Source organism: Lepisosteus oculatus, chromosome 5 (assembly GCF_040954835.1).
Source record: "Lepisosteus oculatus isolate fLepOcu1 chromosome 5, fLepOcu1.hap2, whole genome shotgun sequence".
NCBI classification, from domain to species: Eukaryota; Metazoa; Chordata; class Actinopteri; order Semionotiformes; family Lepisosteidae; genus Lepisosteus; species Lepisosteus oculatus.
Genome location: NC_090700.1, coordinates 8,052,592 through 8,068,348, shown reverse-complemented (window position 1 = coordinate 8,068,348; position 15,757 = coordinate 8,052,592). Strand labels below are relative to the sequence as shown.

Here is a 15,757-nt window from a genome sequence, read left to right as displayed (position 1 = left end):
ATGCTGAATTGTTTTTTAGTACTCTTTAACTTGTTTCTGACTTTTCTAGTTTAATGTGAAAATCATGCAAGAAGATGGAAAAAAAACCCCTTTCAGAGTAATGGCTCTTGATGATAATATTGTTTGGATTAGAATTTTAACTATTCTAATATTCCAAACGTGTAAATGCTCAAGATGGATACCACATCTGCCATTGTTTCAGCATAATAGTGCATCTGCATTTCAAATGCTCCCCGACTCTTCCTATAGCAATGTCATTCATTTCACTTCAGCCATGTTCCAGCCCGCAAGGCATGTTCTCAGGCATTCCACTAGAGTCAGTGTGAATCAATCCAATTAGTATTGTAATGAGGTAGTCCCCATTGCTGATTCTCACTATGTAGATGGGATAAAGTAAACTTGAGTAAGGTTTAATGGCTTCTGTGGGTGCTGGGAGGATAAAATAAAATAAATACAATCTTCTGTGCATAAATTAAGTTATCAAGCTATCAAGCTACAATCAGGTTATACAATTATCAATGAAAATGAAATTTAACTCTGGTATTTAATATTGTTAATCACACAAAACAAAGCATTTTTGTCAGCCAAAAGCAAGCAAACTGAAACAAACTTTCATACTGTATATCTGTACAAATTTAAAAGACTCCATGAATGTATTCTCAACGTATGACCTTGTATTCTGTGTTAGGGTAGATGTTTTCTTGAGGGCACGTGTGTGTTCATGTGAGTATGTAATAAATCTCCTGCAGGACCTAAACTAGATCTTCTTTACTTCCAAAGGTCATTCCTGTTCCACTTAACAAGGTAATCAGTCATTCTGAAGAAAATTAAAAATAATGTAAGTGCATGGAGGAGAGTCAGTGTAGGAGATGAATGAGCATTGAAACCTGAGGAATTCTCATTGTTTCTTATAGATGATTATGTGACATTATTCTGAGGAGAAAAGAAAATCAGGCTGGCATTTTACAGTATAGCTTATTTATTATGTTTGTAAATAGTAATATCTAAACCAGAGATTACCACATGGCCCATATAACAGTTAGTAATTAATTGAACAGTACATCTCATCCAGTTGTTTTTTGAAAGAAGTGTTCACATGTCATGTGTTCACATTTCTCTTGAATCCTCTCTGGACTGATTCCAGAGCAGATAAGATAAAATTGTCAAAATATTGTAAAAGTAGATGTACAATTTTAACATGACATTCTTTGATTTCCATTCAATGCTCTTAACTACACTTACTAACATTTTGACATTTTACTTTTGTTTATGACTGCTTTTCAACATTGTCTAAAATATGTTCAGTAAATCTTACTGTATGCTTGTCATTTTCATTAGCAGCCTCTTCTAACGTAGTATTTTCCATGTTCGATCTCTTGTTTGGTTTTACAACAAATCCTGCACTTGCTTTGTTAAATGTCATCTGTCAGGTGTTTGCCCATTCTTGGATAGAATCTTAATCTATTTGAGTTTCATTTGCTTTCATTTGCTAATTCTCCTTAATTTGGTTTTGCATACAAAGCTGACTAGTTTAATAGCTATGCTAGAATTTAAATCACGGATATAAACTAAGAATAGCAGCAGCCCTAGTACAGCTCCCTGGGGTACTCCATTAATTACTTTGCCCATATTGGAGCATTCACTCCTTATCTGTAATTTGTTTTCTATACATTAAGCAATTCTCTATCTAAACACATGAATTTCTCTACCACTCGTAATCAGCTAATTAATCTTTAATGAATAACTTTATCAAAAGACTACTGAAAATCTAAATACATCATATTGCTGATGTTATTGTACATTTCTTGCCCAAAGAGTTCTAACAATTTGGTTAGGTAAGACCTAACATTTCAAAATCCATGATGACTACTCCCTAGGATCTTCTTTCCATACAGGTGATTATCTACTGTAGTTAGTTCAAACTACAGTATATTGGTTTACATTTACTGTATACAAGTATGTCACCTGGAACAGCCCATTAAAAAAAAATACTCCTACAAAACAACCGAAAACATCATGCTTCCACACCTAGTTTATGATCTATCATAGTGAGACTATTAAGAATAATATACAGTATGTGCTAATTCCTGTTTGGCATCTATGTAAGAATATAGGACAGTTTTACATTCGAAATATTAAAAGTAAACAATTAAACATTCAGCAGTTATTCAGATGATCAATTTGTGTAACTTTTAGTCCTTGACATAAAGACAGACTCATCCTAAAACTGTACTATAGTTTGTTTTAGTGAAAGTTTTACATCCATGCCTCAGAAGCCGTAGCGCTATTTAAATAGAAAATGAAAGGATTAGACAGGTGAATTAATAACATTCCCAAATGGTTAATACTTATAATACTAATACTAATGATATTTCCCTGTGCAGGACAGGTTTTATAATGCCCTTTGGGTTTGTAAAACAATTGTCAGGACAACAACATTTAGAAATATTCAGCAGGACACTTTTGTTTATAGTTTATGGCATGGATAATTAATTGCTTGTAAAAGGCTACTTTCCTATGTCTTCCCATCTTTTCAGTTAAACTGTCCTGACAATTCTACTGGTGCCTCTTCTTTAAAAGTCTCCACACTTTATTGTTATAGTGTGTAAAAGAAGGGCATATTTCAGGCAATCACATTATGTACTTTTCAGTTTGTCCTTGCATTACCATCTGCAGAAAGCTTTGCAGTAAGGAACTGGACACTAAAGTTATTTGAAAAAAATAAGCACAGATGAATGGATAAGGAACCTTCAGACCTAAAGTCTGAGAGATTTAGATTTCTGCCAGGTAATGCTTACTCATGGCTTTTCATGATTGTCATTTTTTAATTAAATATACCAATCAATTTGTTAAGTGCATCACAGCATCCTAGTCCTGGCATGAAAAACTGAATTTTGCAATATTTTCACTGCTTTTCAGAAATCTTACACCTTCTGAGATTTAAGAGCTCTCCCCTGCACAAATACTCCCACACATCCACCATATGCTTGATAGTTTGCTTGCTTCTCTCTAGTGGTTCCAACTACAATCTCCTTCCTTCCTGTGTGAATAATTTACACTCTTTATGTCATTGGAATTTCTTTCAAGTAAAACTGGGAAACATCTAAGCTGAAATAAAGGGTTTCTTCCACATAGCATGCCACTGCTCTCTTCTTTTGGGAGGTGTTAAGGGGAATTGTGTTATTAGCATGGAAAAAATAATAATTTATATTTTATTTTTAGCATAATGGTCTTCAGATGCTCATTTTTTTGTGTGTTTAGTTTTATTTTCATTTGTTCTGGGATACTCTGTATAATGCTTTGAAGTTCTTCAAAGCCTCCTTCTGTCAGTCTCAGCAATGTAGAAATGGGCTAGCAATGCAATGCATTTCTGGAAGGCTTTCTGTAAAACAGAGTGTCACCTCAGTTTGTTTCACGTTGATAACAATTTATTTCATAGTATACAGAAGCGGTTAGCTAGGAGAAGGGGAAATTATAGAGATCTCCTTTTTAAAAAACAATTTTAGTAGGTGCGATTTCCAATGATTTGTCTTTTGTTAAAACCAAAGTCTTTTTTAAAGAAACGTTTGACAACAGCCACTAGCAAAAAAAAAATACATACCATTTAAAACTTATTCTTAAACGATTATGCTATTATGGTAGTAATAAAAACTAACTTTTGAAACGGAAATGCTTTCCCATCACACGAAGAAGAAAAATAATAGAAAGGACAATGTTTACAGCTGAAGCCAATATTATTCCTCACCATTTCAAAATGACCCAAAGACAAAAGCAGGCCATGTCACCTCTACAAGTTCACCCTCTTGTAATCTCATCTCTTGTCAGCAAAATACTTCTCCACAGGGAAATAAAATGCTCCCTAGTATTATACATAAATCACAAGTTTAGAGCAAAAAGGAATAACAATAATCTGTCTGTCTCCTTGATTCCTACATTCTCCAAAATAAATCAATGCTATTTTTTTATAGTTGCAACGTATCCAGAATTATGAAAACCTTTTCCACAAGATTAAAATATACTGTCATGCTTCAGAAAAAAATAAAACTATGTTGAGTCCTTCCTGGCTGCATTTATTGAATTTGAATCCAAAAAAGCAGCTTTTATAATTTAAAGGTCTCACATACAGTACCACTACTCTATACTGAAAGGAAGACACAGATTTAAATTGCCAAACAAATGGTGAAAATGACAATGTTTTCCACAGTGGTATAAAAAAGGCACTGTTTGTTTTTGGGCTCTTCTTAAAAAGACTTCATTTGAAGTCAAATTCTAAACATTGCATTATGCATACACACAGGTGTAAAAATGCACTAGTAACTGCAAATGTGGAGATGGTGCAGAAGGATTTGTGAAGGACAATGTGGAAGAAAGGGTTTTGTGTTCATACTGTACTGTTTTTGTTATATTCTGTATGTATTCATATTTTAATAATGCAGCGCTAATAAACAATTAGAACAACCAAGGTCATTTGATCAAGTAAATGCCAGACTTTATCATCAGAGTACCATTTCTTAATTCTCTGTAACTGAGTTTAGATGAATTGACCACAATCTCAGATTTAAATGTTGTACAGTGTATTTTAGGATCTACAGTAGTCTAAACCTATGCAAAGAATTCTAGGGAGGTTACATCTGGACAGGTTATGGATGTCCTTTTAGCTTTTCCACATACAGTAGCCTGAACCACATTTAAAAATGCTCCAGATACTATACAGAAAGAGTAATGAGGTTTAGCAAAACTTGTTCCTTAAAGGGATAGTGTTAAATAAAAGCATCAGTTTGCTGAATATGGGGCATCAAAGTTGTTTAGACAATATATGTTTCATTTTAATCACTTCCAAGGCATGTGGTACTGATTTAATACATTCACAAATCTTATCTATAGATCTGTGTTCTACAGAGCCCTAATTCAAAAACCTGTGGACAGGCATAGCACTGATCTTTATTTCACGCAACCATGATCCTACTGTGTGGTTTCTAGAAAATAATCCAGTTTTCCCGCAATGCTCCACCACTATAACCAGGACATACATGTTTTGCATAAGATTCTGTTACTGGAGATAAGAAAGACACACTGGAGGCTGTCACTCATGCTGGAACAGAACTCCCATGTTGTTTTGGAGGAGCTGGTGTTAGCTCAGCTGAGTCTATCTGAGCATTAGGGGGAAAGCAGCATGCATCCAGCAGCCCTGCAATCTGATAATTGAAACCACAGAGTAGGGAGGATAAAACCAGCATGCCTAGAATCTTTGCTCAGGACCGTTTAGTGTAAGAACTGTCTGTCTGTCCTCAGGGATGTTAATCTTGCAGCCTACATATATATCAATGCTGTGTAAGATGAGCAAACCACCGTAGGCCTTAGAGCTAATACTTGAGCCCATCCAAGGTTACCTTGGATAAATGCATAATAATAAGGATAATGGGGTGTCTGTTTGACTGGCCTAAGCTTAGTTGACTAAGCATTGGGGGGAAAGGATCATTCATGCAATCTGATCATTGAAACCAATTTTATTGGTAACAGAACAATACACAATTACTCTGATTATTATTAGTAGAATATAATTCTGGGCTATCATCAATGCAAAATCCTTTAAGAACATACAGTATATAGGAAGCAACAACAAATATACTGTGGATATTGTACAATAAATTGTTGTTCCTTTTTGTACACAGCACATACAGTACATACAGTAGTATACAGGCAGCATTACACTGTCTTCTATTATCTTACTTTGATACACAGAAAACAAACAAAATTAATGGGTTACAGAAGTTTTGCATTATCCAAGCTTATCTGCTATGTTTTCAGTTCATACTGCTGTAACCAGTTCTTTTCACGACGATGTCAAAAAGCCCTTTAAAGTAAAAAAAACTTTGGAACTGTCATTTCAGATGAAATCTCTTTTTTATATGCACTATATTACTGTTGTAAATTCAGAAGCACAGATCACATTATCGGTATGTGGTACTGGTTTGTACTTTATTTTACAGTTTAATAATGTCACTTTAATAATTTATTTGACAGTAACATTGCAATTCAGCAGGCACACCGAAGGCCCTGATTCAGCATCTACTTTCACCTTAGTCAGTGTACATTTCATATGATCTAGTGAGTGATGTATGCTTGTATTCAAGCTTGTTAAAAAGATTTTTACAGAGATCATACCACCATGTTAGGCTGGTGCTTCTTGTTTTCTGTCTTACTTGATCCATCATCTGCAACATACTAATGTCATTTTTTTCTGTGAAGCAATTGGGAATGGAATCAGTGGTGGCACAATGTACTCTTTTGCACTAAGTGTTTGAAAGAGTTTGAATAGATAGATACAGTAGATAGGTAATACTTTATTAATCCTGTAGGGAAATTGATGTGTTACAGTAGTCCAGCCCAAGACAAGCAAAACAGACATCAGAATAGTTATAAAACAAAAGACAACAAAATAAATAAAAATAAATAAATACATTCTGTAGGTGTGTGCAAAATGTGCTGATCATAGTCACTGTAAAAACAATAAAAAATAATAATACTCCAAAGAAGTCAACTAATAAATAAAGACCAAAATAAACTCGTATACAGTAGCTCATCAAAGTTCATCCAGATATGAGATACTGTTTCATCTTTGAATAAGTGCCTGAGGGACAGATCTACTGCTATCCTAGGTGGGATGCTTCTGTTGTATCCTTGAGCAAGGTACCTCACTCCAATCTTTTCACTAATAGCCCTGCTGTATAAATGGGTCTCCAGGTCATCTTTGTAAATAAAAATATGTAGTAATTAGACTTGAAAACAATTAAAAAGGATGAAATAAATAGAGATACAAGGTGGTTTACAAATAACTAAAGACCAAAACAACCCATATGGCCAGTCAAAGTTCAACCACTTATGAGAGACTACAGTATTTTATCCTTCACCAAGTACTTGAGGGACAGATCCAAACATTTATCTAATATTCTTTTAACCCTCAAGGCTCTTTGTACCAGCATTTACTTCTTGCGCTCTATGTTGAAGACAAACTGAAGTTTCAACTGGGCTGTGAAATTTTCAGTTAGTTGTCTCTGCAGCCACCTTTGTTCAACAAAGCTACTGGAAAACACCTCACCTCTCCAGATAAATTATTGTGCCCAAGGCTCCTAATTAATTTATCTATTCTTTGCAAGTGCAGAAAGATATACTTGGCAACTCTCGCACCACTGCAGGAGGCAGAGAGAAACTGTGGGGGCAGAGCTACTTATTACAGCTTTGGGATAATATACAATCAGGCTATAAAAGAGGCACACAGCTTTTACATACTACTGTATATGCTAGACCAAACGCTTTCTCAGTTTCTTGATCACTATTGATGTATGTAGCAATTCAATTTTATAGCCAAATGCTTCTATACACTATAATATCACCCTCCGTGAAGAAAATCATACATATTTTTGTAAGATAAGAGCTGTTTTCCTATTGTTTATTAGATGCTAAATAGATTGTTTAAAAATAGGATGAAAGCAATGCAACCAACAAGTTACAGTGTGTGATCCCTTGCAGTTAACATTCTCTGAAATCAAAATAAAAAATAATTTCATTTGCTACAATTGTTCTGGCAGAACATCAAGGTTGCACACACATCAGTGAAGAGTCCAAAGCAACACGTACAGTGACTGAAGAGATAACAAAGAAAGTAAAAAAATACCTCACTAGGATTTATTGTTATGGGACAAATGAACACAGAACACTGTGCTATAATGACCCTGTGTACTCAGGCTAGAGAATTACTCTGAAAAAAAAATCAATTTTAGTAATGAATTATGCAAGATTTTCAAAAGGGTGCTATATCATCAAGGAATTATACTTCTGTTTTTAAAAATCCACTATATACTGTACCATGTAGGCCAGAGAAGATCTTTCCTAAATCAAGATTTAATCATACCGCAGAACCTGACCTTTCATTATTTTCATTGCTTTGCATAAAAAATAATAACTATTTTGAGCATTTTAAACAAAGCCTACTGTATATATTTTAAAAATAAAACCTATGTTATCCTGCTATTAAAGTATTTGGATGAAATCCTCCAGACTTCTCAATTGAACAAAAGAGGGTTATACTGTATATTTTAAATAAGCCTTTAATGCTGGTGTGTGTGGAGGACAATGATAGGAATTTGTTGAATTTGCATAAAAAATGTACAGGATATGTATTCTTGCATCAGATGACTTAGGCTTTATTGATCTTTTAGCTCCTTTTAGAACAAGGTAGTTTCTAAATCTGTGCTCAACCCTATAGATAAACCACCAGATGGTGTTGTCCAGACTAAACCTTGAGAGTTTTCACTGACCACATACAGTATATTGGGTGGAAAGAGAGTTGAAACAGTGATGAAACATTTGCTACATCTTAATGTCCAGTGCACGTCATCATTCAAATGGAGCATTCCAAATCACAGCCAATGATGCCCTTTAAGAAAGTGGAAGACATCACCTAAGGCAAGAGAATAAGCACTCAATATGAACAAATGCTGATCTTTATAGAATTGACTCTTATTTCCCCAGAAGTGCAACCAAGGTCTACAGAGGTAAGAGTATGCAATCTGAGACAGATTCTTAAGTGACTATGTCTGGTGTCACATTTAATCTTTTTTTTACAAAACCCACATTAATGCTGGTTTGGGAATAGTTTTGACAAGCACTGGCCATTGTGTGAAATGATTTATTAATAAGAGTAGCAGTCATTGATGTTCCCCTGCTGGGTTGTGAAAATGAATCTCCCTTTTTAACAAATGTATCCATTAAAACTCTTGTATCTGTATTGACAAGAGCCAGGGGATTTTTAAATGATGAGAACACCACTACCTTATGCCCTGCATAAAGGGCAGTTGATAGTCAAACACTAAAGACATTACTCCATTCTCCAACTCTTCAGCTGGATAACAAAATTCCACAGTTTTCTGGTGTAATAGGTTACTTAAATATATAGTATATAGAATCATACAAACGTGCTTACCCTACCGAAAATGATGCACATGTTCTATTTCCTTTGTAAAAGTAACAGGGAAATAATACAAGGAATAATATTAGGCTTGAGGCTTAAAATTGAATAAATTAATTATGCTACAACATCATCATCCATTCTATGAAATGAGTATCACCACCATTACCAATGAAAATAATGTATAACCACTTTACCCAAAGCTTTAACAAATGTGCTCCATGTGAATATCAAAAACAGAATCTAGAAATATGCTATTCCTTTTCCTATGGTACTAGGAAATTCCCTTATCTATTGATCATAGTGCCAGATCCTTGATAGAAGATTATGGAAGCTCTTTATCACACTCTAATAGCTGGGCAGTTTCTGGGTCTTATCAAAATCAAGACTTCTATGATTACTGTAACCTACAGTACACACTAGAACATTCTGGAAAAAAAAGAGCCAAAGAGGTTAATAAAATCACTTCTGCCAGAAACACAATGGATGAATGGCATTATAAATAATAGTGGCCAACTGATTTTTGTGTGTGTACAGTATTAACTTTTTTTCACCATGTTATGGTTTTAATAATTAAGTATATTTTGAATTCTGCTTTCTTTTCAGGTTATTTTGAACTTTCTTTATGGTAAGCAGCTCTACTAGTTAGGAGTTCTGGTTCTACAACCAACACAGTTTCAAAAGAAACGGCAGGCTTCGTTTTCAGCATGGTTCGATTCCTCATGGGTTCTGTCTCAGCATATTTAACCCACTCTCAATTCTTCATAAAACTCACATGTTTTAAAATGTTATTTTCCCAATATTTATATGAGCACTTTAAAACAGACAGAAAAACTGCAGTATGTGCCAGAACTGCTGAGCTGCTGTGAGCATTGTGGCAGGTACTGTATAAGAGTTGCCGTATTAAATTGCAAACACCTGCAGTCATAAAATGTTTCTTCCTGATCCTGGACACATTTGTTATGGTTTTCCTTCTAACTAAGCACTTAATCAGCTAGGTTAATTAATTTATATGTGTTGGTTAAGTCCTTTTTTGTGACTTAAGAGGTTGGATAGGAAAAGTACTGTAATTACTATCAACCATGACCTAAATTCTTGGATTTGCATCTCATTGTTCTTTAAAGTACAGTAAAGTTGTTAAACCAAGTGTTCTGGCAGCTAAAATTCACTCCGGATGTGCATAATCTGGCTTTCCTAAAGTTCACCTTAATTTCTCTGGTGAAGTAATTTCTCACTTTTCCACCTGATCTGTAGTGATCACTTGTCACATGCCAACAAGGAAGGTGCTGCACCTACAGTGTAGGATGATACCCACCTCATTCACAATTGTAGTACCATAGTGAGAATACAAAGGCTAGTAATTATTAATTACCTTTAATTGTCTACCAGACAAATAAGAGTTGCCTGAAGAGAAATAAAGAAATAACCACTTAATAGGTAAGCTGAAGAGAGAATGGACTAAGAGCTATGCTTGCCAAATCTGTACAACATGCTGCATAGTATTTCTGAAACCAATATATTTATGAAATTTATATTAAATGCAAAGACTATTTTAATACCCACAATACTCCTTTTTTAAACACAATCTCTGCCTGTAATTTTTTCAGATGAATAGAATTATATATTTAGGTAAAGACTCATCTATGGATGCATGTAGGATATATAGTAGACTGTGGATTATACAGTATTTGTAAAAAACACTACTGTATAAACAGTATATGAATACATGTTCTATTCAGGATTATGTTAGATGAGCTCCTAAAGGCATAGCTATCTGGAACAAATTTTCACCAGATTAAACAAACATCTTAAAAAAATAAATACGTCTTACCACCTTTCCTGAAACTCTCAGTTGAACTAAAGATACTCCTTGATGCCAGGTATTGATGGGAAAAGTCTGGCCATTCGTGCAATTTTGAGGACCCACTACTGGAATGGCTGTATCTGGGTCTGTTCTTTGAACTGAGCAGAGATGATGATGAGCTGTCCGGCTTAATTCTTAAAATAGCAGCATATGAAACAGGCCGCCCAGCAATAGCTTTAGAAATTTCTGAAGAAGAAAAAAAAATGACAAAGAAAATGTAAGCATTGTCACAGATTATAATTCTAATGCAAACCTACTGTAATTAGGTTGTGCCCAAATAATACCATTCACTTTGTGATTTGTTAAACTGATCAAAGGCCACAGATCACATTCCATAATACTGTATCTACTGCAAAGGGATTTTTTAGAGATGCCAATCAAGTCTTACTTGCATGCCTTTGAGAGACGCCGGGGGGGCACTGGAGTCTTCAATGAAAACCCAAATGAACATGAGTAAAACATACAAACTCATAGACAGGCACCCCAAGCTGTAATTGAACACAAGACCCTGGAGCCATGAGGAGCTTGTCTAACCATGCGTGCCACCCCCTAAGGCAGGGAATGAATAGAGAAGACATTACCGATGACGGGAGGAAGTGGTTAGATTTAGGGTGTAAACATGAAACGTTAATATAGCCACACATTCTATTTGTGTAAATATGTAGTAAGCCTATACTGTACTTTAGAAAACTTAGTTTAATACATTTTTAATTAACATTCATTCTATCTTATCAAGGCACTCAAAATCATTTTAAATTATTTTATGGTCTGATATGCTGATATAGAAATGGGAGAGTGAGCCTGCAGTTCATGCCATGCCATGTTGATATAACCAGCTTAAGTTTATCTTCTAGGTCAGATGCTTTATTTTCATAACACGTTTCACAGGTTGAAAAATTGTGATGTGAGGCATAAAGTTTCCACATTTATATAATTAGTTTAATTAAAAATTTGTTTTGAGTTAACCGTCTAAAATCTGTCTTCCAGAAATGGGAGACTAGGTGGACTTTGTAGCTTCTACTGACAAAAAAATGTGTTTTGAGCAGACTGAGTTAACAGTCTAAAATCTGTCTTCCTGAAATGGAACTTTGTAGCTTCTACTGATATTACAAACAGGAGTTCAAAGGAGAAATTACTGCCATAAAGTTTATGAAGGGAAGTTGCTCGAACAAAAAAGCTCTTTACTTGTCTTAATAAACTTGTCTGTTGATACCTCTGTGTGTCAATCTTACACTTTAACAGCTTCAGATGGTACTACATCAAACCTACTAGCCAATTTAATCCCCAAGTGAACAACTTTAAATACACTACACCATAGGTAAAAGCAAGCATTTTTTAAGGGTCTTCTCTGTTCAACAGAAAACATCATTTATATTTTGGCTTTAGAGGAAATAGAGGCTAACCCCTGCTAAATGGGGATCAATTTCTAGGCTGCATATGTCTTTTTCTTTTCATTTTCCAGACTAGCACTTGGGCCAGTTGAAAAGGTTCATTGACATTTACAAGATCCTAATTAAAAGCTACCTTATAATACTTGCAAATGTGACCTTCACTTGTGTATTTTCTGCTAGCCCTTGCATGTTTAGGGGAAATGTCATTAAAGACGTCTTGATGGTAATTCATTTTCCAAGTGTTTCAATAGTATTGCTATACATTAAATATTTACCATATTGTTTAGAATTCTAAACCCTTTCCTTACACTTTGTAGTCCCCTCACTTCTAGAAAGAAAAAGTATGCAAATGTCCTCATTAATTTTTATAACTAAAAACTCTAAGGGACAGAATATCTTGAAGATGTGAATTTTGCAAGCTTATTCAGAACACAAAGTTCAGCAGACTCCATGAGAGAGAGGCAAGTATTGTAGCAATACCAGAAAAGGAAAGTAAATAAAAAATGCACCTTCATCTTGCACTGTTAAGCTTTGGGCACATGTCTTACAACAAAGAAACAATACCCTCCAGGATTGCTTAATGTTATGTAGTACCCCTTTCTAGTCTGTGTGATGTTATTTCCAGATGTATGCATCTTCAATATGTATACAAACTCTCATCAGTATAATTTAAGTTAGGTGTAACCTGAAAAGCTTAAATGAGAAAACATGCTGACTACTGTGTTACTGCTGTTCCTAAAACAGGTACAGTATGTAGCCTCATTTTATGACATAAAATATGCGTAGCAAGCTAAATTAAGACTATCATACACAAGAAATACAAAAGCTTAATAATAATTTTAGTCACATTTTTTCTAAGAAGTTTGCTCTAGTGCTTTATCCATTTCCTGAAAGTGTTAACAAGTGTTATAGAAAAAGAAAAGATTTGCTGATGTCTTCAAACATGCATTTGTGTGCATGACCACTGAAATTTGCTCAACACAGAGTAAATGTTCAAATGGTCTCTTAACATACAAGTCAGTACCAGCCATCATTTTCCTTCTGTTTGTTCTTTAGGACAACTCCAATTTTATATTAATCCTCCTAAGGGTCACTCCAGGGACTGGGTCTGAAATGGATACCGATACAACCTCTGAAGACAATATATAAATATATAAAAACAGTAAAAAATATTTAGCATTTTTGTAATTCTCAGAATTTACTTTGAAGGCTTTTAACAGCACATGATAATAACTATTACTATTTTCAATAGCTCCTTTCATGTCATTGTACAATAAATCAAGAGAGACAGGCGTGTAGAAATAAAACACCAATTACACTTTCATACTCTAATTTAGGTATTTGGTCTTTTATGTCTTAGATTTTAAATTTTTGCAATCTAATTGAATACAACTCTATGAAGGTTTACAAAGCGTCCCCAGACACTGGTCTTATTCACAATATAGACAAATGAAACAGTTTAAAAGCATGACAAAATAGTATTCACATCATTTATGTTGAATGATCTAAAGTGAGAAGAAATATTATTAATTCATGAAATACTATGCAAAACTAATTGTAGAACTTAAAAATCTTTGTAATGAGATGTAATCTTGACAGAAATAAACATCATAATTGATAGCAGGGACACAATTGACTTTGCTGCAGTAATGGAGTACTGTATAAATCAGTATGGTTTAAAGAGAAGCTAGCCATCGGACAAGAATATTTTAGCCAACATAGAGAAATAATAATATATCTTAGGGATTGCACAATATATTTAAATGTATATTTTAAAAATAAAAATATTTATGGTATTTTACTTCTGCATTACTGGATTAGTTTTTTTTCTTCTTTATAATTTATTAACTACTTTATTCTTCCACTGCCTCACAGTGTGGGGGCAGATGCTTCGGACAAAATCAACCATTCTTCGTCCATCAATAGGAGCGTTTAATGAGGACAGTGTGCTGATGTGTCAAACCAAAACCCTGCAGATTTCCATCTGCAACAAATCAATCTTTTCAACCAATCCACTGTTGCCGGGAATCAATCACAATAATGATAGAGGGACATGAACCGAGTGATGTAGAACAAAACTATCAACAGAAAGGGCTTAATTCAACCTTTTTTCCAAAGGACAACCCTTTCCTTTTCTGCTCTGTCTGCCTCCCATTCTTGGTAAATTACACAGTGAACATGGGATTGATTACAAAATGCTGCACCTGTTTGGAACAAAGGCAATATATAGTGTTTGCGGGTGCAAGGAATTTATGCTAATTGTATGTGTGATTTTTTCCCCCTTATTTCCATTTTTCCTACTAAAATGTCATTATAAGGATCTGATGCTTCATCCTCTATCTTATCTGTTGTGAAGTTAGTGCTATGCTCTCATCTTAACTACATTATTAATACCAAAATGAAACAAAAACAGATGAGAAAAATGGGTCCAACACTTAATACAGTTTTAAAATGAAACGTTTATTTCTTTAATAGTGCAGTCATATTTCTTCTGATTGTGTTCCTTGTCACAGCTGTTAGTGAGTATTTAACACAACAGGGAAATAAGTCATAATCTAGAGATAGGGTGGTGGGTGTTGTGGAGAAAGAATAATCAGTGGTATTGCTTAAGCATACGAAATAGAAATATTCTCAAGACAAAGCATGTGAACTGAAATTGTGATAAGAAAGTAAGAATCAGGTAAGTTAGGTGCCATATTGTAGGAGCAAAATGAAACAAACAATTAGGAAGATGATCCCTAACAATTTATACAGTAAACAGTAAAACATTAAAAAACAAGAGAGCACAGTCCAAAATATTGCACTTAGTTATTTATGAATGACCATATGCATCCATCCATTTTCTCATCTATTTATCCAGTACTGGGTCACGGGGGGAGCCCCAGTCTAACTCGGCAATCAACACACTGAAGGCAAGATACAACCTGGATGGGACTAAGTCCAAAGCAGGGCACATACCAATACAAACACACACAGTCACACCCGGAACCAGTTTTTGCAGAAGCTGATTAACCTTCCAGCATGTCTTTGGATTGTGGTAGGAAACCGCACAACCCAGAGGAAACCCATGCAAAGATACAGTAGGTAGAACAAACAAACTCCACACAGATACTGTAGCACATCATCAACTAAACCAGGGGCCCTAGGGCTGTGAGGTACAGTAGCAATGCTAACTATTGCATCCCTGTGCCACTCTGATCACCTCAGACAAAATAAATCATTTTAATACTGTATATTACCAACGTGTTTAAGATTAATCAAATCCACATTGTAAGGGCTCATTCAGAACACATAGCCAGAGTGTGTGACACGCCAAAAACGTCCTTCTCTTTAAAAAAAGACGCAGAATTAAAGTCCCACAGTGTTCCGTCACTAAAGAACCAAAGGATTGAAGATTTAAGCCCCCAATTCAACTCTTTCAACATTCGCTCCAGACAGGTATTGTAGCCGTGGGGTAGAAAATATCCAATGCGCAGCCCAGGTAACATACCTCTATGGATGAAATTAAATATGCCAAAGCACAACATCTATTTT

The 15,757-nt window shown here is 34.8% G+C and overlaps 1 protein-coding gene across 5 annotated transcripts in view; it reads right to left on the bottom strand.

The window, feature by feature from the left end:
* The window catches only part of cntn5 (contactin 5), a 196,877-nt gene that overhangs the window by 79,354 nt on the left and 101,766 nt on the right, over positions 1-15,757 (bottom strand). For 3 of the 5 annotated variants that reach the window (XM_015341784.2, XM_015341778.2, XM_015341780.2), the window contains exon 3: positions 10,800-11,018. The exons of 1 other annotated variant lie outside the window; for it this stretch is intronic. In XM_015341784.2, coding sequence (XP_015197270.2) covers positions 10,800-11,018 — 219 coding nt within the window. The remainder of the gene's footprint in view (positions 1-10,799; positions 11,019-15,757) is intronic. One more of the 5 variants, XM_015341783.2, reaches the window with a different exon arrangement.